The sequence below is a fragment of the Enhydra lutris genome, unplaced genomic scaffold (genome assembly GCF_002288905.1).
Source record: "Enhydra lutris kenyoni isolate GAN:26980312 unplaced genomic scaffold, ASM228890v2 scaffoldscaffold59, whole genome shotgun sequence".
NCBI classification, from domain to species: domain Eukaryota; kingdom Metazoa; phylum Chordata; class Mammalia; order Carnivora; family Mustelidae; genus Enhydra; species Enhydra lutris.
In genome coordinates, this window is record NW_019154143.1 from 379,089 (window position 1) to 403,650 (window position 24,562).

At 54.1% G+C, this 24,562-nt stretch overlaps 1 protein-coding gene across 4 annotated transcripts; it reads left to right on the plus strand.

The window, feature by feature from the left end:
* Positions 1-40: 40 nt before the first annotated feature.
* LOC111158365 (carbamoyl-phosphate synthetase 2, aspartate transcarbamylase, and dihydroorotase) lies at positions 41-23,024 on the plus strand. 4 transcript variants are annotated; one of them, XM_022520369.1, is made up of 44 exons: positions 41-266; positions 542-681; positions 3,095-3,224; positions 4,115-4,257; positions 4,424-4,565; positions 4,748-4,919; positions 5,132-5,317; positions 5,517-5,629; positions 5,959-6,104; positions 6,375-6,506; positions 6,648-6,881; positions 7,014-7,235; positions 7,429-7,617; positions 7,877-8,001; positions 8,173-8,303; positions 10,844-10,956; positions 11,421-11,665; positions 11,864-12,110; positions 12,728-12,826; positions 13,014-13,238; positions 13,316-13,498; positions 13,750-13,968; positions 14,241-14,408; positions 15,166-15,348; positions 15,478-15,582; positions 15,995-16,234; positions 16,476-16,557; positions 16,824-16,990; positions 17,150-17,314; positions 17,489-17,620; positions 17,805-18,006; positions 18,364-18,554; positions 18,641-18,781; positions 18,986-19,087; positions 19,530-19,626; positions 20,198-20,242; positions 20,347-20,516; positions 20,628-20,702; positions 21,248-21,460; positions 21,636-21,761; positions 21,959-22,114; positions 22,201-22,302; positions 22,480-22,574; positions 22,672-23,024. In XM_022520369.1, exons 1-44 carry the CDS (start codon positions 185-187, stop codon positions 22,772-22,774), a joined length of 6,678 nt encoding a protein of 2,225 aa, XP_022376077.1. In that variant the 5' UTR covers positions 41-184; the 3' UTR covers positions 22,775-23,024. The 4 variants fall into 4 exon arrangements, with proteins under 4 accessions (XP_022376077.1, XP_022376078.1, XP_022376080.1 ...); XM_022520370.1 differs by lacking the exon at positions 7,429-7,617; XM_022520372.1 differs by lacking the exons at positions 20,347-20,516; positions 20,628-20,702; positions 21,248-21,460; ... (3 more) ...; positions 22,480-22,574; positions 22,672-23,024 and having other exon boundaries at positions 20,167-20,222.
* Positions 23,025-24,562: the final 1,538 nt, after the last annotated feature.

Below are 24,562 nucleotides of genomic sequence, written 5' to 3' on the forward strand. Positions count from 1 at the left end.
AGTCCGCCGCCGCCTAGCGCGCCTGGAGCTCCTGCGCCTTCCGCGGCCCGCGCTCCAGCCACCGGCGCGGTTAGCCACGTGGACCGACTTCTGGCGCGCCGACCTCACGTGGTTCCAGCACCGGCTGGGGCTTGCTGCGCTTGCCGCTTCTCTGTGCTAGCCCCCGCCTCTGAGCTCCGTTCCCATGGCGGCCCTGATGTTGGAGGATGGGTCGGTCCTGCGGGGCCAGCCCTTTGGGGCCACTGTGTCGACTGCCGGGGAAGTGGGTAAGCAAGCTCGAGCCGGTTGCCGACCTCATCCCACTCTCTGCTGCCCCTCTCTGCCCCGCTTGCCCTGCCCAAACCCGCCATTTTCCCGCCTGCATACCCTCCTCTCACCCCCATTTGGTGCCCCTGTCCCCATCCCAGCCCCTTTCATCCCTCAAGGTCAAGGCAGCCACCGCTGGGGCATTGTCATCGCGCAGAGCAGTGTTGTGAAGGATGTCCTGCCCGAGCCCCAGCCCCAGCCCTGCCCGAGCCCCAGCCCTGCCTTTTTCTTGCAGTGTTTCAAACCGGCATGGTCGGCTACCCCGAGGCCCTCACTGACCCTTCCTACAAAGCACAAATCTTAGTGCTGACATATCCTCTGATCGGCAACTATGGCATCCCCACAGATGAAGTGGATGAGTTCGGTCTCAGTAAGGTAGCCACACCCAAATGCTTTCTCTACTTTTCTTTTCAAACCAATGATCGTTAACTATTAGTCAAGTGAAGACATTGACATTAAGTTAGGCATCCTGGAGAGAACAAAGATACACACACACTTGAAGTGATAAGACAAATCCTACCCAGGGCTTGAAGTATCTTGAGAGGCACAGAACGCTCGCTGGATGCCAAGCCAAAGAGTCTGGGCTTTGGTAAGGAACCGGTGAAGATTTTTTAGCAGCAGAGTGGTGTGATGGGGGCAATGCTTTAAGATTACATAGTGGGAGAGAGGGGCACCTGGCTGGCCCAGGCATTAAGCAGCTGCCTTCAGCTTAGGTCATGATCCGGGGTCCTGGAATTTAGCCCTGCATTGGGCTCCCTGCTCAGCAGGAGGCCTGCTTCTCCCTCTCCCACTCCCCCTGCTTGTATTCCCTCTCCACTGTCTTCCTCTTTCAAATAAATAAATAAAATCTTAAAAAAAAAAAAAAAGATTACATAGTGGGAAAGGGACTGGAAGCTAGGGTCACACCCTTCCCAGTGAGGGTGGGTCCCAGTTCATCTACCACACAGTCAGTCTGATACTTCCTTTCTTTTCTTTTATTTTTTTAAGATTTTATTTATTTGACAGCACAAGCCAGGGGAGCAGCAGGCAGAGGGTGAGGGAGAAGCAGCTTTCCCGGGAGCAGGGTACCAGACATGGGGTTCCATCCCAGGACCCTAGGATCATGACCTGAGCCAAAGGTAGATGTCCAACAGATTGAGCCACCCAGGGACCCCGCTGATACTCTTTTTAAACCTATTTTCCTGACCTTGACTCATTTTTGCCACTTTTCAGTAGAGTTCTTATCTCTAGATAAGAAAACTTAGTCTCCTCCCACAGTGAGGTTCTACCTGTTCTCTGGAATTTGGAAACTAAGTTGCACCGAGAGTTCAACTAATGAAAAAAATTGACAAATTATTAGTGGAAACCACCCTAGCCTAGGTGCAGTATTCCTTGAAGTGCATTTTGTCCTGGTTTTCCAGGCTTAGTGAGCCGTTAATTCTTTAATTCACCCTAACTCTTAGGAGAGGAACGCTAGGTCCTGGAAGCGGCCATTCCTCATCACCAACCTGTAAATAGACTACTTTCTTGTTTATAATGCAGTGTGGTGGTTAACATATGGTCCGTCTTCAGCTTTGTCAGCTGTAGACACACTGACAAAATAAGCATTTACAAACCTGCAAAACTGAGACAGTTAACAGGACCAGGATGAAAGTCCCCCGTGGATGCTTCTGTGACAGATGTGCTATGAAGGCACCCATCCATATACAGATGAGTCTACCTGGCCATGGAGGGTTCTGCCACACTATCCTGCAGATGCCTGAGGAACACTCAACAGCTATCGTCTTTTAAACCTTCTACCACTAAACATACGTGACTTCAGTATGCCATCCCCTCCCACATAGTTGACCCAGTTCTATATTTAGTTATTAAATGTTTATATACTGAGTAGCGAATTTGCATTAACTTTTTTTTTAATGATAATCCCCTACTGAGGGGGGAGGGGCATAATCATGCTTACTGTCCTACCTTGAACTTTTATTTAATAAAGCATTTGCATCTATCTTACATTCTGCTTTTCTCATACTCTGTAATTATAATCTTATTTACTTGTTGCTTTGTTAATTTTTAGGCTCCTTTTTTTAAAAAATTTATTTATTTGACAGAGAAAGAAGTCACAAGTTGGCAGAGCAGTAGGCAGAGAGAGAGGGGAAAGCGGGCTCCCTGCTGAGCAGAGAGCCCGATGCGGGGCTCGATCCCAGGACCCTGAGATAATGACCTGAGCCGAAGGCAGAGGCTTAACCCACTGAGCCACCCAGGCGCCCCAATTTTCAGGCTCCTTAAGTAGCAAATTAACATGGTGAAGACAGGACCTTGTCTTTTTGCACACTCACTGCTCCTCCCCCAACGTCTGTTACAATGCCTGGCACTAAGTGGGCACTCAGTAAATGTTTGTTGACTGCTACTATGTGTCAGGCTCCTTGTTCCTGAGGCCTTCATAGTTCCTGTGGTAGAGAGATCCAGAAACACGTTTATATACAATGTAAATAGCAAGAAGTAAAGTGAGTCTAGGTGAACCCTAAGGAGGCACAGACTGCCCTGGATATTTGCACAGAAATGGGATTTGTAATCTCTGTTTTGGATAAAAGAAAAGGAAGGAAAGGAAAAGCTCATTCTCAGTTATTAATGGAGGCCTGGTGTTCAGCGTTTCATATGGGGGAAGACAAAAGCTTGAGTTGCTTGGTGTGTTAAAGGACTGACCAGTCCTTTCAGTGTGGCTGAAGTGTAGGGCCCCTGTTGTAAGATGGGAAAAGAAGATAGGAAGATATGTGGCCCTGGGCTCCTCACAGTCTCTTACTTCGGTTGACAGTGGTTTGAATCCTCGGGGATCCATGTGGCAGGACTGGTGGTGGGAGAGTGCTGCCCCATGCCCAGCCACTGGAGTGCCACCCGCACCCTACACCAGTGGCTGCAGCAGCACGGGATCCCTGGCCTGCAAGGTATGGCGCACGCGTGATCATTTCTGGGCAGAGCCCAGGTGCCTGCATGGAAAGAAGAGATGTCTTACGCACTTTTGGGCCTTGAGTCGGAGGTTGTGATAGAATGTATCAGATTTGGAAGGTTTACATTGGGGTTTGGGGGTTGGAGAAGGAACTGAGCTCTTGCTCCAATGGAAAATTTCAAACATAAAAAGGAGGAAATAATATAATGAACCCCCAGCCTCTGTAATCATTAACTCAGTACTAAATTTATTTCACCACTACGACTAGAACCCCCTCATTTTTTCGAAGCGGATCTCAAACATTGTATCATCTCATCCACAAATAATTCAGTGTCTGTGAAAAAAGCAATCAGGAATACTTTTTAAAACAAAATCACAATAACATTATTGTGTCTTTAAAAAAAGTAACAGTAATTTCTTAATATCAAAAATCCTGGCAACATTTATAATTTCTCTATTATCAAAATGATTTTTACCGCTTATTTGAATCTAGATCTCAGTAAGATCTGTGTATTACATTCGGTTGATATGTCCCTTTGATCAAAGAACCTCATAACCCATTTGACAAAAATAAGTGCGTTTTCCTTTAGAGCATCCCACAGTCCGCGTTTTGTTGATTACACTCGTGTAGTGTTGTTTAGCATATTCTTTGTCTCCCAGTATTATTTTCTGTAAACAAATCTAGAAGTCGTGGTTCAATTCAGATGTGATATTTTTAGCAAGAACACTTCATGGTAGTGTACTTCCATCAGGATGGCCCAGGATCTTGATGCCCCTAGAACAGCTGTGTGTGACTCAGGGTTCTGGAATGCAGTGCTTCTGAAAGTCTAACCGCTTGCATGACTGAGTTGGGGGAGTGTGATCTCTGAGAGTGCGCCCTTTTGACAGGAGTGGATACTCGGGAGCTGACTAAGAAGTTGCGAGAGCAAGGGTCTCTGCTGGGGAAGCTGGTCCAGGATGGGACAGAGCCTTCAGCACTGCCATTCTTGGACCCGAATGCCCGCCCCCTGGTGCCAGAGGTCTCAATTAAGGTACCGAGGTAGAGTGGGAGAGTGGTACAAGCTCGGGTGGTTTTATTATCACCATAACTGGGGTGATCATTTGAGGGCAGATGAGCTGAAACCTCAGGCAGGGGTTCGTGTGTGTCTGTCTGTCCTTACTGATCGCAGCTGCCAACTGTTGTCCTTTATTCCTCAGGCTCCACGGGTGTTCAATGCAGGGGGCACCCCTCGGATCCTTGCTTTGGATTGTGGCCTCAAGTATAATCAGATCCGATGTCTCTGTCAGCGTGGTGCTGAGGTCACAGTGGTACCGTGGGACCACGCCTTAGACAACAGGGGTGAGTAGCTGGGGTGTGTACAGGGCTTCAGGCAGGCAGCATGGGTGGAAGATCTGTCCCTTGGTCTAGTTGCTCTAAGTTGCAGGGAAGGAGACAGGGCTTTTGCTCTGATGGTAAGGGCTGCGAGTGTGTCTCTCTGGTTCGACGACTGGTTTTGACATCATCTTTTCTGCCCCCTCCAGAGTATGAGGGTGTCTTCCTGAGTAATGGCCCTGGTGACCCCGCCTCCTATCCCAGTGTGGTATCCACACTGAGCCGTGTCTTATCTGAGCCTAATCCCCGACCTGTCTTCGGGATCTGTCTGGGACACCAGCTGTTGGCCTTAGCCATTGGGGCCAAGACATACAAGATGAGGTGGGACTTGTGGGGAGAGGAAGGCCCGCACTACTGACGTGAGCGGTGGGGAGTCTGGGGATGGGAATAGAGTTGGTGTTGGTTAGTGTTGAAACAGGAGCAGGGGCCGGTTGAGGGTGCTGAGTGCAACAGAAGCTGGGTTCGGTAGAGTGGTGAAGGGTGGGGGGCGGGGGTTGAAAGGGGCCAGTGACTCAGTGTGCTTCCATCTCCAGATATGGGAACCGAGGCCATAATCAGCCATGCCTGCTGGTGGGGTCTGGGCGCTGCTTTCTGACATCCCAGAACCACGGGTTTGCTGTGGAAACAGACTCACTGCCAGCAGGCTGGCTTCCTCTCTTTACCAACGCCAATGATCGTTCCAACGAAGGCATCGTACACGACAGCCTGCCGTTCTTCAGGTGAGTCTGGGCGATTCCAGCAGGGTGACTGACTGTCTACAGCGTGGAAGCCCCAGGGTCTTGAAGAGAAAAAAGTAAAGCACAGCAGTGGGCCCCATCATCTATCCTGTTACCTGCCCCCACGACTGCCAATTCCAAGCCAGGGATGATGGCAGGTTCCGTGACCCCATCTCTTCAACACGTGTCCTCTCTTCAACAGTGTTCAGTTTCACCCAGAGCACCAAGCTGGTCCTTCAGACATGGAGTTACTTTTTGATATCTTTCTGGAAACTGTGAAAGAAGCCACAGCTGGGAACCCTGGGGGCCAGACAGGTAAGCACCTGCGTAGATCCAGGTTGTGGAGAACTAAGAACAGGGTTGGCTCTGGGATGGGCATAAGATGGACATTCCCCCAGGAAAGGGAGGTATGCTTGGTAGGTGAAGGGGATGGGATGGGAAAGCAACCAAGCCACGATGATTATTTATGCCTCTTCCGGGAAAACAAACTCCAGGATCTTGAGTCCTAGGTTCTTGTCCTGCCTCTGCTACTCATTAGAGGGATGACTTGTTTTGGATTCTGCTGTAAAGCTAGGGGGTTGATGTAGATGATCTCTCAGCTCTCATTCAGCTTGAACGTTCTATGACTTTCTTGGCCTCCACAGTTCGAGAGCGGCTGGTTGAGCGCCTCTGTCCACCTGGAATTCCCAGCCCAGGCTCTGGGCTTCCACCACCACGGAAGGTTCTGATCCTGGGCTCTGGGGGCCTCTCCATTGGCCAAGCTGGAGAGTTTGACTACTCAGGCTCTCAGGTAAAGCATGTCCGTCCCTGTCCCTCTGGGTGTGTGACCCTCAGGAATGGGTAGTCTTGAGAGGGCTGAGGCGTGAACGTTGATTGTAGGGAGGGAATGAACCAGGAGATCTGGGAAACATGGGGAAAGGTGAGGTGCTGAGGAAAAGGAATTGGTTATTAGGGACTGAGAGCACAGGGAGGGAGAGAAGAAGAGACACGCTGGGGGTCTAAGACCGTTGATAGTCTTGTTTTTGCGGGCGAGGCTGATAGGCCATTTTTGTCCCTCTAGGCAATTAAGGCCCTGAAGGAGGAAAACATCCAGACTTTGCTGATCAACCCCAACATCGCCACAGTGCAGACTTCCCAGGGGCTGGCTGACAAGGTCTATTTCCTTCCCATAACACCTCACTACGTAACCCAGGTATGACTGGGGTAAGGCTGGTCTGAGGAGGGGACCAACGTGGGTGGGGGGATCCTGTGGTCTTTTTGGGTCCTAAACTCCTTTGATCCTCTCCTATGGACCCCCAAGGTCCTAATGCCTATTATTCCTCTCCTCCCTCAGGTGATCCGTAATGAGCGCCCAGATGGCATCTTACTGACTTTTGGGGGCCAGACAGCTCTGAACTGTGGTGTGGAGCTGACAAAGGCCGGAGTGTTAGCTCGGTATGGGGTCCGTGTCCTGGGCACACCTGTGGAGACCATCGAACTGACGGAAGACCGGCGTGCCTTTGCCTCCAGGATGGCAGAGATCGGCGAGCACGTGGCCCCCAGCGAGGCGGCAAATTCTCTTGAACAGGTTCGAGGCTGGCTGTAGGACGGTGGAAGGATGTCATTGTCCTTGTATCTTATTTTCTCTGGGGCCAGGCACCCTCTGTGCAGCCAGCAGTCGAGGCCTGATCTGTTTATTCATGTCTTCTGCTCCTTACAGGCCCAGGCAGCCGCCGAGCGGCTGGGCTATCCCGTGCTGGTGCGTGCTGCCTTTGCCCTCGGTGGCCTGGGCTCTGGCTTTGCCTCCAACAGGGAGGAGCTGTTTGCCCTTGTGGCCCCAGCTTTTGCCCATACAAGCCAAGTGCTGGTTGATAAGTCCCTGAAGGGATGGAAGGAGATTGAGTACGAGGTGGTGAGAGACGCCTATGGCAACTGTGTCACGGTGAGTAACGGTGGGGGGTACTGTCGGCAGTATGAGGTCTGGTAAGAGCAGTGCCTGGCGCTCCGATCTGTGAGGATTCGGTGTCCCTGAGACACACAGTGGGCTCTCACCAGAAGCAACAGACCGTGGGATGCAGTCTCCTGTCTCTCTTGACTCCCTTTGGCAGTGCCCTCCATGGGACCTTCTTTCACAGGTGTGTAACATGGAGAATTTGGACCCACTGGGCATCCATACTGGTGAGTCCATAGTGGTGGCTCCAAGCCAGACACTGAATGATCGGGAATACCAGCTACTACGGCAGACAGCCATCAAGGTGACCCAGCACCTTGGAATTGTTGGGGAGTGCAATGTGCAGTACGCCTTGAACCCCGAGTCTGAGCAGGTAAGACTCTAGGCCCTGGAGGTGATGTTCTAGCTGGTAGACCCCTGTCTGTAATTTTGAGGACTTTTGACCCTGCAGACCTTGGAGTAGAAGTCAGGATTGCCTGGTAGGGTTGGACTGGGTTGGGGGTGGTGTTTTTGCTCTCTCCCCCTTCAGAGAGGGCTTTGTTTTCTGGCCCTCCTGATAGCTCTCTTAGGTAGGCCTTCTGGGCCAGTTATCTGGTGACATTCTCTCTCTCTCTCTCTCTCTCTCTTTGCAGTATTACATCATTGAAGTGAATGCCAGGCTGTCTCGCAGCTCTGCCCTGGCCAGTAAGGCCACAGGCTATCCACTGGCCTATGTGGCAGCCAAACTAGCCTTGGGCATTCCTCTGCCTGAGCTCAGGTACGAGGGTGGGGAAAGATCAGACGGGGAGGGGAGCTGAAGAAAACATTCATGGGTCAGGGATTATGGAAAGGACATTGGTCTGAATGTGTGGGGACAGAGCAAGCTGTCTGGCAGCTCACTGTTTACATCTCCCGCTCTGTCCTGGCACCTTCACCTGGTGGCTCCCAGGAACTCCGTGACAGGGGGAACAGCAGCCTTTGAACCCAGCCTGGATTACTGTGTGGTCAAGATCCCTCGGTGGGACCTCAGCAAGTTCCTGCGCGTCAGCACAAAGATCGGGAGCTGCATGAAGAGCGTTGGTGAGAGAGACATGCCCCAGGAGACCCTTCCTCAGATCACCCTTTGGGTTCCAAGCAGCCCTAAGAATCTACAATGTCATAGAGTTAGTTCTCTGGCATAGCCTTTCAGATCCAGTGTTAGCAGCAGCTTGAGAACATGGTTTCTGAGAGCTCACAGGGACGTTTCAAACTTGGTAGTCCTCATCAAGAGTGGGACTCAGAGGCATCTGGAATTCTGTGCCAGAAAACACATGCCACCTCCACTCCCCGGATGGCGGGCGTGTCAGAATCTCTGGGAGGGTGTGTTAGCCATCAGACTAGCTCCTCTCTCCTGCTTGACAAATGAGTAAACTGAGGTGCCCTCAGAAGGAAAGTGACGTGGCTGAGGAGAGGGTAGAGCCAAGAATGGAAAGCTAGATCCAGTTGCTAGTTATACGCACCTCTGTCACACTCTTGTTTCTGTCGGCGGCGAGAGCGGCTTCGTGAAACTCTACCCACGGCCTTGCGTTGCATTTTGCCCACAGCCTCATCACGAGGCTTTTAATACCAATGACAGTTTGTTCTCTGTGCGAATTTGAGTACTGATGCTTCGCGGAAGTGAGGCCTGCTGTTCTGAGAACTGCCGAACTGCCGTGGCAGCTGGTGTCCGCCCATCTCCTCCTCCAGGTGCTTTCTGCCATGGTCACCACGTTGTTTTTGGTTTTGTTTTTGTTTTAACACAACGTTTAAGATCAGAGTAGGACATCTGAGAACTTTTTCATAAAAACGAGGAAACGTAGCAGCGAACAACGGCTGGGTGTAATGGTCAACATCCAAGCGGTGGTCGAATGTGTTGGAATTGAGTCACCATGCTTCCCTGTGGTGTCCCTTTAAGTCACTCTAGACTGTTCTGAAACATTTCAACCAAAGCCAGCATTTCACATACCACAGTGCTTCCAGCTAAGGATAAGAGCATTTCATTGTGTTCCAAATTTCTATTAAGAGCAATAGTAGCCTTTGAACAGGCAAGTCTAAGGAAGCTCAGATAGTATTTTGGAATTTTTAGAAATCATACAAGACTGCCAAGTTGTTCCTTCTGGAGATGAATTTTCTGTTACATGAAAATTATAATAAACATGGGATTGAAGCCATAATTAAGTTGTTGGTAAAGAGAAGTGGACTGAAAATAGGAAAAAGATTGATTCCCAGATGAGACCTTTAAATGTTTTATGTCTGTTGAAGTGTCCTTAGAATGTGATCTTGGTAACTTTTTATAACATTTATTATATAAGTAAGATACATGAACCATTGAGAGATTAGCAAAGTAGTTGAACCACAAAAGAATAGTTGTCTATAATCATGTCACACAGATTAATTTGGAGATAGATGTGTATATATATGAGTGATTCCAGAATCTTCATACGCATGCATGTATGAATGTGCAGGGTTTCTCTTTTGCCCCAGATCAACGCTTTTATAATATAAGCATATTATAAAGGAGTTGAATAAAATCACTTTATCATCCACTTCCTTAACACTACTATTAGCATTTTAGTGTTTTAAAATTCTTTTAAAGAAACAATTAGGATTGTAATTAGAAAAATATCATTGTTAAGAAATACTTGAAGATCCTAGGGTAAATTGTCAGAGGACGTTAAAAAACTTAATGGAAGAGGAGATTAATAAGCAAACCTGGAAGGTTTGTAGAGATGGGAGTTCCCTTTTATTAGTAAATTAAAATCTATTTAAAATGAGGTAACATTTTCGTTTGTGAGCAAAGATTGTTTAAAATAATTGTACATATTTCTTAGAAGGTGGTTAGACTTACTCTGTGTATTATGAATCACAAGCTTCTGTGAAGCAAGTAATATTTATTAAGGGCCTTATCTATTGCCCCTGCACTTCTGAAAATGTATCCTAAGGAGATAATCCAAAGCCCTAAAGACATCACAGCCTCACTTAGAAGGATAAACACTTCAAAGCTAGGTGTCCTTCCAGAAGTGAGCAGTTCAGTTACGGTAAATCATACAGGAATTAAACGGCTGGTAATAAGATCACATAGCAATGTGGGAACAAGCTTATGATGAGAGAAAAAGCAGGTTAGAAATTGTACATGTTCTATAACCATATATAAAACCTATTTGGAAAAAAAGTCCAGGAAGAAATACTTCAAAATAAGCATTGTAAACGTGATTATCTCTGGATGGATCCAAAGAGTAGTGGGTCATCTTCCTGTTATCCAGACTGTCAAGAAGTTTGAAAGGATGAGACAGATCCCAGACAGTGTCATCACCATTGGGATAAGCAAATTAAGTGGATAACCATCGGGGGTTGGGTCACTGTGATAAACTGTGATATGTTCCAGTATCCCCATGTCCATTTTAGACATTTTGATTCCGGGGTCACTAAGAAACACAGGTCATGAAAATGCTAAGGAAAGGAACTTCCATGGAAGATTCCTCAACAATGAGACACCGTACATACTACCACCGTGAGACTTGTCTCAAGGGACCTAAGTCGTAGAAATTCTGGGCAGCACCTCCTGCCTCCAGGCCCTCAGTCCTTACATCCTGTTCCTCCAGGTGAAGTCATGGGCATTGGGCGTTCTTTTGAGGAGGCCTTCCAGAAGGCTCTTCGGATGGTAGATGAGAACTGTGTGGGCTTTGACCACACGGTAAAGCCGGTCAGTGATATGGTAAGTGGCTTCCTTCCCCTGGCAGCACCCCTGAAGTGGACCCCCTCTGCCCTCAGCCTTGTTACCACTCAGGCTTGTTACCACTAAGAGCAGCAGTCGTTACTGTGTTGCTGTGTTTCCACATGGCTGAGAATTTGCGGTTCATCCCGGTTCATCCCTTCTATCGTTACACGAGGATGTATTCTTAAGCTCGTTTCCAGGGACAGTGAGACAGGCCTAGAGAGCTTGCGGAGCTTGTGCTGGCTGCTCAGCCAGGAGGCAGAGCCAAGATTTGCCTACAGGTTTTTGCCATCACAGAGCTTTGGCTCTTGTTCCTTTTCTGCAGCTTCCTCTCCTAAAACAGTGGCGCTGCTGCTTTCAGGCTTTCTGAGGCGCTGCAAAAGGATTGGGACTGTTATGCGTAACATTTGGACACATCCCTCTCCGCAGTCCTGCCGTATCCATCTGTCCGCCCTCCCCGTTAGGAGCTGGAGACGCCAACCGACAAGCGCATCTTCGTGGTGGCGGCAGCTCTGTGGGCCGGCTACTCGGTGGAGCGGCTGTACGAGCTCACACGCATCGACCGCTGGTTCCTGCACGGGATGAAGCGGATCGTGGTGCACGCGCAGCTGCTGGAACAGCATCGCGGACGGCCTCTGCCCCCAGACCTGCTGCAGCAGGCCAAGCGCCTCGGCTTCTCAGACAAGCAGATTGCCCTTGCCGTGCTGAGGTCAGAGGCGGTGAGGGCGTGGGGCGGAGGATGTGGGGCCTTTGTACTAGTGCATGGCCCTCGGAGCTTTGGAGGCCTCTGACCTTCGTCCCTGGGCTGTCTTCCTCTCCGTTCGCTGCCCCAGGACCTCACTCGTCTACATAGTCCACCCTGCCACCCCCCCCCAGGGCTCCGTTTCTGACCCTTCTTCTCCTTCAGCACAGAGCTGGCCGTTCGCAAGCTGCGGCAGGAGCAGAGGATCTGCCCGGCGGTGAAGCAGATCGACACGGTTGCGGCCGAGTGGCCAGCCCAGACCAACTATTTGTACCTGACCTACTGGGGCACCACCCATGACCTCACCTTCCGAACGCCTCATGTCCTGGTCCTTGGCTCCGGCGTCTACCGGATCGGCTCCAGCGTTGAGTTTGACTGGTGTGCCGTGGGCTGCATCCGGCAGCTCCGAAAGGTCCGAGAGCTGTTCTTTCGTGCTCTTCCCTTTACTGCTCCGTCTGGGTCCAGCAGTCGCCTCCTGCCCACACTTGGCCCTGGCACTTTCTGTTGACTGCTACACTTCCATCTGTCTTAGGGCTTTGGGAGTAGTGGGGTTAGGTGTGAGAGGGAGCCCTCCCCTTAGGCCATCTTGGGCCTCACAGGGCATGTGTCTTTTTTCCAACACTTCGTACATACTTCTCTGATTCCTCCAGTGCTGGCCCTGCTTCCCTCCCAAGGCAGGTGTCCCTCACAGCCGTTTCAGAGAAAGCTGAAGTGTTGTAGACGTAGGGAGTTTTGTGGTGTCTGGGTGGCTCAGTGGGTTAAGCCTTCGGCTCAGGTCATGATCTCAGGGTCCTGGGATCAAGCCCCGCATCCAACTCTCCACTTAGCAGGAAGCCTGCTCCCCCCGCCCCTGCCTGCCTCTCTGCCTACTTGAGATATCTCTCTCTCTCTCTCTCTCTCTCTCTCTCTCTCTGTGTCAAATAAATAAAATCTTTAAAAAAAGAAAAAAGAAGGAGGGGATTTTGCCCTAGTTTTTCTCTGTTTTTTCTCCCACTTCCTAGCTAAATCTCATTTCCCTCTCTGTCACAGATGGGCTATAAGACCATCATGGTGAACTACAACCCAGAGACCGTCAGCACAGACTATGACATGTGTGACCGACTGTACTTTGATGAGATCTCTTTTGAGGTGAGAGGAATGAAGACCACTCATTCACCTGCGGGGCCAGGGTCACGTGGGAGTGGCTGGCTGACACAAGATTCCTTGGAACTTGTGGGGTGTGAGGGGAAGTGGGTAGAGGGTGAGGAGCAGTGAGCGGGAAGGCCCAGACCCCTGACCACCGGCTGCCTCCACTCGTTCCTCCTCTTACACCAAGGTGGTGATGGACATCTATGAGCTAGAGAACCCCGAAGGCGTGATCCTCTCCATGGGCGGGCAGCTGCCCAACAACATGGCCATGGCCTTGCATCGGCAGCAGTGCCGAGTTCTGGGCACATCCCCCGAAGCCATCGACTCAGCTGAGAACCGTTTCAAGTTCTCCCGGCTCCTCGACACCATCGGTATCAGCCAGCCTCAGTGGAGGGAGCTCAGTGACCTAGAGGTGGGCTGGGGCCTGGTGGGGGGCTGGAAGCTGGAGGAGGTCAGGGGTGAGCGTGACCAACCCAGCTGTACCCTTAGTCTGCTCGCCAGTTCTGCCAGACAGTGGGGTACCCCTGCGTGGTGCGCCCCTCCTACGTGTTGAGCGGCGCTGCTATGAACGTGGCCTACACTGACGGAGACCTAGAACGATTCCTGAGCAGTGCGGCAGCCGTCTCCAAGGAGCACCCTGTGGTCATCTCCAAGTTCATCCAGGAGGCCAAGGTAGGGCCACAGACTATAAGTCTATAAGGGTGGGTTCCTCAGCCTTTGGTGGAAACTCCCCTCTCCGGTCCTGTAACACTTTGTAGTCAAATGGTGAACCGGGAAGGAGGGTTGTTAAAGGAAAGGAGCCTCCTAAGGCAAGTGGGAGAAGAAAATGGCCCGCTGCCCTATATTGCCTTGCCCTCGCATCCCCACTAGGAGAAGAAAATGGCCCGCTGCCCTATATTGCCTTGCCCTCGCCTCCCCACTAGGAGATCGACGTGGACGCTGTGGCCCGTGATGGTGTGGTGGCAGCCATTGCCATCTCTGAGCACGTGGAGAATGCAGGTGTGCATTCAGGTGATGCCACGCTGGTGACTCCACCACAAGACATCACTGCCAAAACCCTAGAGCGGATTAAAGCCATCGTGCATGCTGTGGGCCAGGAGCTGCAGGTCACGGGACCCTTCAATCTGCAGCTCATTGCCAAGGTAATAAAAGCGGACTGAGGGAAGGGACTAGCACCTCCTCATTCTCTGGGGCTGCAGGGCCAGCAAGGCCAGCAAGGCTCACTGTCTTCTGCCCTCATCTGAGTAGGCTCAGAAGCTGGAGGGGGAGGGGGTCCTAGTCAGGGTTTGTGACAGTTAGTTATTCCAGACTGGCTACCCACAGAGTGGTAAGTCAGGGGGAGAGTCAAGGTCAGTGGAGTAGCATCAACAAGCCCAGCGTGCAGCAGGCCTGATCCGTCCCCTCTCTGCCCCAGGACGACCAGCTAAAAGTCATCGAATGCAACGTGCGTGTCTCTCGCTCCTTCCCTTTCGTCTCCAAGACACTAGGTGTGGACCTAGTAGCATTGGCCACACGGGTCATCATGGGGGAAGAAGTGGAACCCGTGGGGCTCATGACAGGCACCGGAGTCGTGGGCGTAAAGGTATGGAGCATTGAAACCTTGAGGTTAGAAGTCAGAAGCAAGGAGGCACATAGTGGGAGAGCATTCATTGACTGCACCCATGATAGGTCAGTCAGCACGTAAACCCGAGCAGCTGTTGTGGGCACGGCACCACTGGGCCGTAAGGGTGATAGGATGGTGTCTGTCCCTTAGGAGCTCACATTCGAGTGACGGGAGGCAAGGGAAGTTGGGTCCGAAAACCTGCTTCTGTTACAGTCTATGATAACCTACACAGCAGAGATAAGAATAAGATGCCAAAGAAGTTTTCAGAAAAGAGATGCCACTTCCAAAAGGGGCGACCTGGGAAGGCCTAGGAGGAGAGTTGGTATCTGAATTGGGTCTTGAAGGACAGTCTGAAAGTTTGATTTGCTGAGCTTATTGACGAAGTGTTCCAAGGCTAAGGAATAGGCCTTGTAGAAAGGACTAGCAGAATGGTGAGTGCTGTGAAATGTGTAAACCTGGCAATTCACAGACCTGTACCTCTGGGGATAAAAATACATTATATGTTTATTTTAAAAAAATTTAAAAATTAAAAAAAAGAAAGAAAGGACTAGCAGAGTGGAAACTGAGGGAAGAGCCAGAGTATGTTTGGGAAGCAGGGGACTGACAGGCGGAGCAGCAGCGGGGAAGGCTAACCTTGCCTTTTGGATGAGGCCAAGGAGAAGGGGCCGTGGCTGCCGCTCCTGGTGAGGAGAGTTGGGCCCCTTCTGCCTTGGTATCTCGCATTCTGCTCCCTCAGGTCCCTCAGTTCTCGTTCTCACGCCTGGCGGGTGCCGACGTGGTGTTGGGCGTGGAGATGACCAGCACTGGGGAGGTGGCTGGCTTTGGGGAGAGCCGCTGCGAGGCCTACCTCAAGGCCATGCTAAGCACTGGCTTTAAGATCCCCAAGAAGAACATCTTGCTGACCATTGGTAGCTATAAGGTACAGACCCCGGGCTGCGGGCACTGCCCAGAGAGGTTGGGGCAGATGGCCTTGGCTTTCTGGGCCTGGGCTGACTTGAAGTGGAAGACCGGAGAGCCACAACCTCTTCCTGCTTCTGCTTGGTTGCAGAACAAAAGTGAGCTGCTCCCGACCGTGCGGCTGCTAGAGAGCCTAGGCTACAGCCTCTACGCCAGTCTGGGCACCGCCGATTTCTACACTGAGCACGGCGTCAAGGTACAGGAGCTCCCACAGCCTACCCCACGTACCAGAGAATTCTTCTTTTCCCCTGCTTTTTCTGTCATTGTACAAGTCCTGTGTATTCCACGTAGAGCAAATAGAATATGCAGAAAAGCAAGGAAAAAGGTTTCTTTGGCCCTGTTAACCTTTTTGGTGTATTTTCTTCCAGAACATTATTTCTGTACGTGCAGGTGTGGGCTCATACCACACAGGCCTTGGTAACCGTAGAGTAGATGTCTTTCCTGTCAAGAAACATACTTTGCCAGTAGCAAATAGAGCAGCCCCGGTCTGCACCCCGTGGGTCCTCAGTCTCCCCATGGGTTCCTAGGCCGCCTCCCCTCCCTTCAGGCTTTCCTTCCTGACTCCCGCCAGGCTCAGGTTAGCCCTTGACCTTGTCTCTGGGCCGCAGGTAACAGCTGTGGACTGGCACTTTGAGGAGGCAGTGGATGGTGAGTGCCCGCCGCAGCGAAGCATCTTGGAGCAGCTGGCTGAGAATCACTTCGAGCTGGTGATTAACCTGTCAATGCGCGGGGCCGGGGGCCGGCGTCTCTCTTCCTTTGTCACTAAGGGCTACCGCACCCGGCGCCTGGCCGCTGACTTCTCCGTGCCCCTCATCATCGATATCAAGTGCACCAAACTGTTTGTGGAGGTGACTGGGGCCTGGGTGCTGGGAGGGCAGCAGTCAGTGTTAATGGGGCCGGAGGGAGAAGTGAGGGGCCTTGGGGTTGGGAGATCTCAGTATGAAGTAGACCAATAACCAGCCTTTGCAGCGAGAGAGAGAGAAGGTGGGTAAGGGGGGAGTAGAACCTGGTTTATGGGGGAAAGCCAGTCCCTACCTACAACTCCCGGGATTCCCTGAAATCAGAGCTTACTGCGGTTTTCACCTGCAGGCCCTGGGCCAGATTGGGCCTGCCCCTCCTTTGAAGGTGCACGTTGACTGTATGACTTCCCAAAAGCTTGTGCGGCTTCCTGGTGAGTGCATCTTTTGGCAGAACCCGGCTTCTGCACACTGGTAGCAGCCGGTACGGACCCTGTCTGGACGGCACAGAGCGTGGGGGCCAGCTTAGCCCTCTCTGAGCTCTTTGCTCCCACGACCCACTGTGCCGCTGATGGAGGAAGCTTACCACCTCTCGCTCGTATCAATTGCTGCTGCTTTTCCTGCCACCCCAGTTCACATGTTTGATGTCCTTCGTGTCTCTGAACTGCCGTCTAATCTTGTCATGTCCATGTTCTCCCAGGATTGATTGACATCCATGTGCACCTGCGGGAGCCGGGGGGAACGCACAAGGAGGACTTTGCCTCAGGCACCGCTGCTGCCCTGGCTGGGGGCGTCACCATGGTGTGCGCCATGCCTAATACCCGGCCCCCCATCATTGATGCGCCGGCCCTCGCCCTGGCCCAGAAGGTGAGCCCTGGCACTCCTGCTTCCTGGTGTCCCGGATGTCCCTGCCTGCCTCCCGGATCCCTCTTCTTTCTGCCCCTCGCAGAAGCCTAGGGGCCCAGGCCACTGGTGCCAGGCTGGCATGGGTGCCAGTAGGCCTTATCTCCTGTGTACCCTCTCCAGCTGGCAGAGGCTGGCGCCCGCTGTGACTTTGCCTTATTTCTCGGAGCCTCATCAGAAAATGCAGGAACCCTGGGTGCTGTAGCCGGGTCTGCCGCTGGGCTGAAGCTCTACCTCAACGAGACTTTCTCTGAGCTTCGGCTGGACAGTGTGGCCCAGTGGATGGAGGTAGGCAGTGGGCCCGTGGGAGGAGGCAGCCAGCTGGTACCTCCCAGCTTGAGGACCCCACAGAGTGGGCTAACAGCAGTAAAGGATGTAGAGCTCTAGGAGGGCTCTGGGCTCTGATGAGCTCAGACCAGGAAAGGCTCTGCACGCTCCTTGCTACATTCTTTCTGTCCCCAGCACTTTGAGACGTGGCCTTCCCACCTCCCCATTGTGGCCCACGCGGAGCGGCAGAGTGTGGCCGCCGTCCTCATGGTGGCCCAGCTTACCCAGCGCTCGGTGCACATATGTCACGTGGCCCGGAAGGAGGAGGTGAGAGTCCAACTGAGGTCCCGGGGCCCTTCCTGCTGGGGGTCAGAGGGCGCAGGGAGCGTGGAGCCACCACTCGGCCTGTCTGCCCCGTCCTTTTCCTAGAGGGGAAGTTGGAAGCAGAGACCTCGCCGGGCAGGGCGTGAGGGAGGCCTCCGCTAGATCTCCCCACTCTCCCCCCACCCAGATCCTACTGATTAAAGCTGCCAAGGCGCGGGGGCTGCCAGTCACCTGTGAGGTGGCCCCCCACCATCTGTTCCTGAGCCACGATGACCTGCAGCGCCTGGGCTCGGGGAAGGGGGAGGTCCGGCCCGAGCTGGGCTCCCGCCAGGACGTGGAGGCCCTGTGGGAGAACATGGCTGTCATCGACTGCTTCGCCTCAGACCACGGTGAGGGGACCCACAGCGGACTCGCTGCCCAGCAGGGCTCGGGCCCCAGCTCAGGGCCTCCGGGTTCCGCGAGGACTGGGCCTTGACCCGTGTAGCAGAGCACCTGGGCTGTGACGGGTGCTCCATAAATCCTCCCTGAAGGAACTGATGAGCAAATGAGTAAAATCGTAAATACGGGAAGGTGGGCGGAAGGTGCGGTCCCCCAGGGTGGCAGCCGCCCCGTGTACTTGTTTCCCACATAACCAACTCGAAGAGACAAGCGTCGGGGCTAGGGCAGCAGTGCGGTCCTGGTGACCTGTGTGATTCCCCAGACGGGGAGGTGGTTGGGCCTGACAGTGCTGCTCTCTTCCCTCCCAGCCCCCCACACATTGGAGGAGAAGTGTGGGCCCCAGCCTCCCCCCGGCTTCCCGGGGCTGGAGACCATGCTGCCCCTGCTGCTGACGGCTGTCAGCGAGGGCCGGCTCAGTCTGGACGACCTGCTGCAGCGCCTGCACCACAACCCCCGCCGCATCTTCCACCTGCCCCCCCAGGAGGACACCTACGTGGAGGTGCGGGCGCGCAGGCCCGGCGGGCGGGCTGGGGGTGGGGGGGCTCTGCAGCGCGCGACTCTCGCTTGACCCGTGACTCTGGGCAGGTGGATCTGGAGCACGAGTGGACCATCCCCAGCCACATGCCCTTCTCCAAGGCTCACTGGACGCCCTTCGAAGGGCAGAAGGTGAAGGGCACCGTCCGCCGCGTGGTCCTGCGAGGGGAGGTGGCCTATATCGACGGGCAGGTACGCGTATGGCCCGAGCCCCATCCTCAGTAGTGACTTCTGTCCCACTGTCCTCCCGCCCAGCACCTCTCTGAGCTGCCGTGGACGGGGGTGGGCGCAGGTCCCCTGAGACGATTTTTCTTTTTGCCAGCTTCCATTCTTTCAGGGTCTCAGTCCGGCTCTTTGCCCCTGGCTTATTCGCCCACTCCTGCCTTCTGTCCGCAGGTCCTGGTGCCCCCCGGCTATGGACAGGATGTACGCAAGTGGCCTCAGGGGGCTGTTCCCCAGCTCGCGCCTCCAGCCCCTGCCACCAGTGAGATAACCACGGTATCCGGCGGTTGGGGGGTGTGTTGGGGGCTGCAGCCAGGGACAGGGCGAACGACACCCGTGTTTTCTTGGGTGGTTTGAGGGTAGAAGGCTCTGTACTTGACACTTAAGATTTCCACCACCTACCTCTTTGTTTGCTGTAGAAGATGGAATCAACTCTCAGTTTAGGAGGTTACCTACCTAGGGGAAAGATAAGCCTCTTATTAACCCAGCTGGAGGTTTATCTGAGGGCCTGTCATGGGGCTAACACATGCTTCTAAAAGGTTAGTTAGTCTGTCTCTTTCTGTCAAGCACAGCATAGCAGAAGGACAAATCTGAGGGGAGGTGATGGAGAATGGGATCCATTCCATTCTCACAGTGGACAGTGAGTGGTTTGGCTTTTCTTGAGGAATGAACTTGAGGAGTTGGGTCAGTACTTTGCAAAATGCCTGTGTCTCTCCAGACACCTGAAAGGCCTCGCCGGGCTGTCCCAGGGCTTCCTGATGGCCGCTTCCACCTGCCGCCCCGAATCCACCGAGCCTCCGATCCTGGTCTGCCAGGTAAGAGGGAGGTCCTGTGATGTGGAGGATGGGGCCACCTGGACTTAGAGATGTGGAGGGACAGGCTCCTCTTCCCCCACAGTGTCCCTGGTGGACACTTACCTTGTCCCTTTGGCCGTCCCCTCATGCTAGTCTGACTTGTTCTACCCACCCTCCTCTGCATGAATCAGTCTCCCCAGTGTGAGGTGGGCGCCCCGCAGCTTCTCACGGCCCTTTCTTATTGTGGGCAGCTGTGTTCCTCCGCCCGGGAGCTGGGATCCCACGGGGCAGCAGAACGTGGGGTAAATCCAGGTTGTTGTTGGTGTGAGCCTGGCCGTCCCCCTTGCCTAGGATCCCTTCGCCGCCTGGGAGGGCCCTGGGAGGGCACCACTGCTCACACAAAGCAGCCCCCGTGGGAAGTCACTTGTGTGTCCCCCGGGCTGCCGGTCCTTCTTGTTTTCCCCTAACCTGCTACAGCTGCTGTTGTGTGAGTTGGTTTAACACAGACACCGTGGTCCAGAGTGCGGGGGAAATGGGGATCTTCACAAACCCTGGTTGCAGGCTTACATCTGTCCTGTTGCCCTGTTTGTAGCTGAGGAGCCAAAGGAGAAGTCCTCCCGGAAGGCAGCTGAGCCAGGTGAGACTCCCCCGGAACACACGCTCACCTCGGGGACCTGTCTCAGCTGGCCTGTGTAGGAGGAGCCCTCTGACCCCCCTCTTCTGCCCCGTCCCTCACTGCAGAGCTGATGGGAACTCTTGATGGCACCTGCTACCCACCACCACCAGTACCTAGACAGGCGTCACCCCAGAACCTGGGGACCCCTGGCCTGCTGCACCCCCAGACCTCACCCCTGCTGCACTCATTAGTGGGTCAACATATCCTGTCTGTCCAGCAATTCACCAAGGATCAGGTGCCTGGGGGAGGGAGGATGGGGACATCCAGAGCTTTGAGAATCTGGGAAGTTGGGGCTAGGACCTCTGGGGACCACTGCCTTTCCAGCTGACGTGGGTGTCTTTCTTAGATGTCTCACCTGTTCAATGTGGCACACACACTGCGTATGATGGTGCAGAAGGAGCGGAGCCTCGACATACTCAAGGTCAGGGTCAGGGCTGTGGGCTGTGGGCTGTGGGTCCAGGACCCTGTCAGCAGGGCTATGCGGTGATTAGAAGGATCCCCCTCTCCTGCCATTGGTCCCTTCCTGTGAGTCTAAACCCTCCACCATGAGTTACTCAGCCTTCTCTGCTCTGGAAGTTCTAGCTGCCCCAGGCCCTCAGACCCCCACATTTGCCCTCCTCTGACCAGTAGTTAGCTGACTGACAGGGTCCTGAGCACCAGTGTATGAGCCTACTGATCTGGTCACTTGGTCTATGCAGACGGATTCATGGGATGGAACTGGGTATTTCCTTCTCCCCCAGACAATGAGTATCTTGTTCAGATACTCAGCAATGGTTTTTTTGGAAGTGGAGCCTTGAGCTCAGTATGACACTCACGGGAACGTCAAGGTCAGGACAGGTCACGAGGAGGTTTGCAGGGAGGGGTTCTCTCAGTGCCCCTCCCGAGTCACCGGGGGAAGCAAGCCACAGCCCGTGCTTTCCCCACGATGAGCACCCATGTTTACATTGAATCTTATGCTCCCGCCAGGGGAAGGTGATGGCCTCCATGTTCTACGAGGTGAGCACGCGGACCAGCAGCTCCTTTGCCGCAGCCATGGCCCGGCTGGGGGGTGCTGTGCTCAGCTTCTCGGAAGCCACATCTTCGGTCCAGAAGGGCGAGTCCCTGGCCGACTCTGTGCAGACCATGAGCTGCTACGCTGACGTGGTCGTGCTTCGGCATCCCCAGCCCGGAGCGGTGGAGGTGAGGCCCTCTGCGCACTGGGACAGGGTTGGGTAGGATGGTCTGGGGACGTGACTGCGAGGCTCTGCTTGGGCCGGACAGGGAGGGGGACCCAGGAAGAGTGGGACTCGGCTGGGAGGGGGAGCCACCGAGATGCAGAAGCCAAGGCTCTCCTTTCTTGTTCTCGTGTTCCCAGCTGGCAGCCAAGCACTGCCGGAGGCCGGTGATCAACGCGGGGGATGGGGTCGGAGAGCATCCCACCCAGGCTCTGCTGGACATCTTCACCATCCGGGAGGAGCTTGGGACTGTCAACGGCATGACGGTGAGGGTCGTGGCAGGGCTTGGGGGCCCGCCTGGGGAAGCTCCGGAGCGGGGGGCTGCCTGTGGGAAGGACCTTCTCTGTACAAAGGCCTGCTGCAGCAGGGAGGCCTCCATCCTGGTCCTGAGAGCAGAAGCTGGAAAACGGGGGTGCCGGTGCTTGGTCTGAAGGCCTTCCTGGTGATTAGGCTCCTCCCCTAGATCACGATGGTGGGGGACCTGAAGCATGGGCGCACCGTTCACTCTCTGGCCTGCCTGCTCACCCAGTACCGCGTCAGCCTGCGCTACGTGGCCCCCCCAAGCCTGCGCATGCCAGCCAACGTGCGGGCCTTTGTGGCGGCCCGCGGCACCAAGCAGGTGAGGCCCCGGGAGGTCGTGGGGCGCGCGGGCTGGGCAGCAAGAGCCCGGCGCTGCATTCACTCTGGCTCGGCCTCACCCTCCAGGAGGAGTTCGAGAGCATTGAGGAAGCCCTGCCCGACACCGACGTGCTCTACATGACTCGAATCCAGAAAGAACGCTTTGACTCCAGCCAGGAGTATGAAGCTGTGAGTGCCACGGTCAGGGGAGGCCTGGAGCTGCTCGGTGTCCAGACTGGTGGCGGGGAAGGCAGGGCCCCGGGAGTTTGACGGGGCCCCTCGTTCTGAGAACTAAGTGCTGGAGTGGAGGGGACCTGGAAGATCGCAGGTCCTGAGGCGCTGACGGGGCCCCTGTCTCACTCACAGTGCTTCGGCCAGTTCATCCTCACCCCCCACATCATGACACGGGCCAAGAAGAAGATGGTTGTGATGCACCCTATGCCTCGAGTCAATGAGATAAGGTGACGCGGCTTCAGAATGGGGGCTGGCTGGGGGAGGGCGCCTGGTCCCGAACGGGCCATCGTGGGCTGTGTGCCAACCCTTTTCCTTCTCTTGCAGCGTGGAGGTGGACTCGGACCCCCGAGCAGCCTACTTCCGCCAGGCCGAGAACGGCATGTACATACGCATGGCTCTCTTAGCCACCGTGCTGGGCCGCTTCTAGGACTTGGCTCGTCAGACCCCTCTTGTCAGGCCCAGCTGCCGGGCACGAAATCGGTGCCCCCCACGGGGGCAGCACACTTAGGAGATGCTCTGGGGCGTCCAGATAGCTCACGTGCTCACGGGCACCCCTGCAGACCAGGCACTGGACTGGACTGGAGTGCTCTAGCGTGGGGGTGGGGCCCCGTCTCCCTTTCCACGCCGCACACCTGTAAAGTCATTTTTCTACTGACTAAATAAACAGCTGAGCTGCTTGTAAGGGCCTGCTTCCTTGCACGTATCCCGGCTTTGGCGTGGGGTGCTAAGTGTCATGGGCACAGCTTTCTTCTGGAAATTGAGGACAGTTTCCCAAATCCAAGGGCGGCCTTGCTGGGCAGGCTCTCATTCTGGCTGCATATTCAGAGCCGGGGCTCTTTGGGACCCGGGGGGGTTGCTGTTGTGTGGGTGCTCTCTGGGTCCTGCGCTGCCCCGATCCCTGTGCAGCCGCCTTTCCTCAGTTTGCACTCAAAATCCTGATGTGAGTGACAGGGTCCTGCCTGGTGAGCCCTTTACTCTTCTCCCCTCTTCTTTCAGTGGTTGAGGTGGCCATTGTGTCCTCAAAACCTGGCTTTGGAGTTCAGCGGCCGTCACTGTTAGGAGCTCCTCCCACCTACTGTCCCTGGGAGCCTCTGGCTGACACTGGACTTTAGAAGAGCGCTTGGCTTGGCACCCCTGGGATCGGAGACGGGTGGAGTGGCTCATGTGTCTTTGCAGGTCAGGGTTTCCGTGGATCATATAAAGTATGTGAACTATTCCATTCCGTCCCGTGAACTTTATTAGCATTAAAGAAATTTCTTGATCAGCAGACTTTCCTTACCACCCCCCACCCCCCAGTACAGAGCACCATGTGTACTGGGAGCACAAGAATGAACAAGATCATCTGAGGCCTCTTACTGGTAAGGCGTCCGGTCACTTCTACAGATTGGACAGCCACATGCCGGCTCAGGACGGTCCAGACCCCACCGGCGTCGTTCGGGAAGAAGCCGCTCTGTGCACAGAGCTGTGGGGATGGGAAAGAAGGAACTCGTTTTCTGAAGAACAATGTGAGCACAGACTTCCACGTATTCTCATGTAATCTCATATCCGCTTTCTAACCATTTTACAGATGCAGACACTGGCTCGGAAAAGTCACTGGGTGGCTTACCCAAGGTCACATTAGCTAAGATTCATATACAGGACCGTTTGACTTCAAACCCATCTTTGTAGTAAAACAAAAAGGAAAACGTCATTTCGGGCATTAAGGGGCATCCAGAACAAGGACGAGGGGAAAAGCCACACAGTCTGGACAAGCCGAGTACAAGTCTGAGGTGTCCGGCGAGCCAGTTTCCAGAAGAGAGAGCAGCACCGACCTGGACTCCTGTCCCCAGAGTGGGGTGTGGGCTGTTGCCTGAGGAGAGGGCAGGCTCAGGCCGGCCGGGTGACAGGAGAGTCTTCCTGCCAGCACAGCTTGAGCACAAGAGTGGGGAATCCTGTGTCTGCAGCACTGAGGGGCGCCAGACCCAGCAGAGCACCCCTGCGTTGTCCTGTTGGGGCTGAGAGGGACGGACCGGATCAAGAGGTTCGGTTCCAGCAGAAACAGGAATTCATAGCCGCAGGCACCATTGGAAGCAGGGTGGGACCAGGTATAGCTCGATCTGCTCCTGGGTCCTGCCCTGCTAATGTTAACCCTTCCAGGCTTCCCGGACCCTGATCCTGACGAGTTCTCCCTCAGGAGCCCAGAGAACTTTGTTGGTTGGAAAAGAGAGTCACTTAC

Coding starts and splice junctions, on each gene's coding strand:
- LOC111158365 (XM_022520369.1), top strand. CDS start 185: ATGGCGGCCCTGATGTTGGAGGATGGGTCGGTCCTGCGGGGCCAGCCC. Junction 18,555..18,640: donor AGGAGGACACCTACGTGGAG/GTGCGGGCGCGC, acceptor GACTCTGGGCAG/GTGGATCTGGAGCACGAGTG. Junction 21,762..21,958: donor GGACTGTCAACGGCATGACG/GTGAGGGTCGTG, acceptor CTCCTCCCCTAG/ATCACGATGGTGGGGGACCT.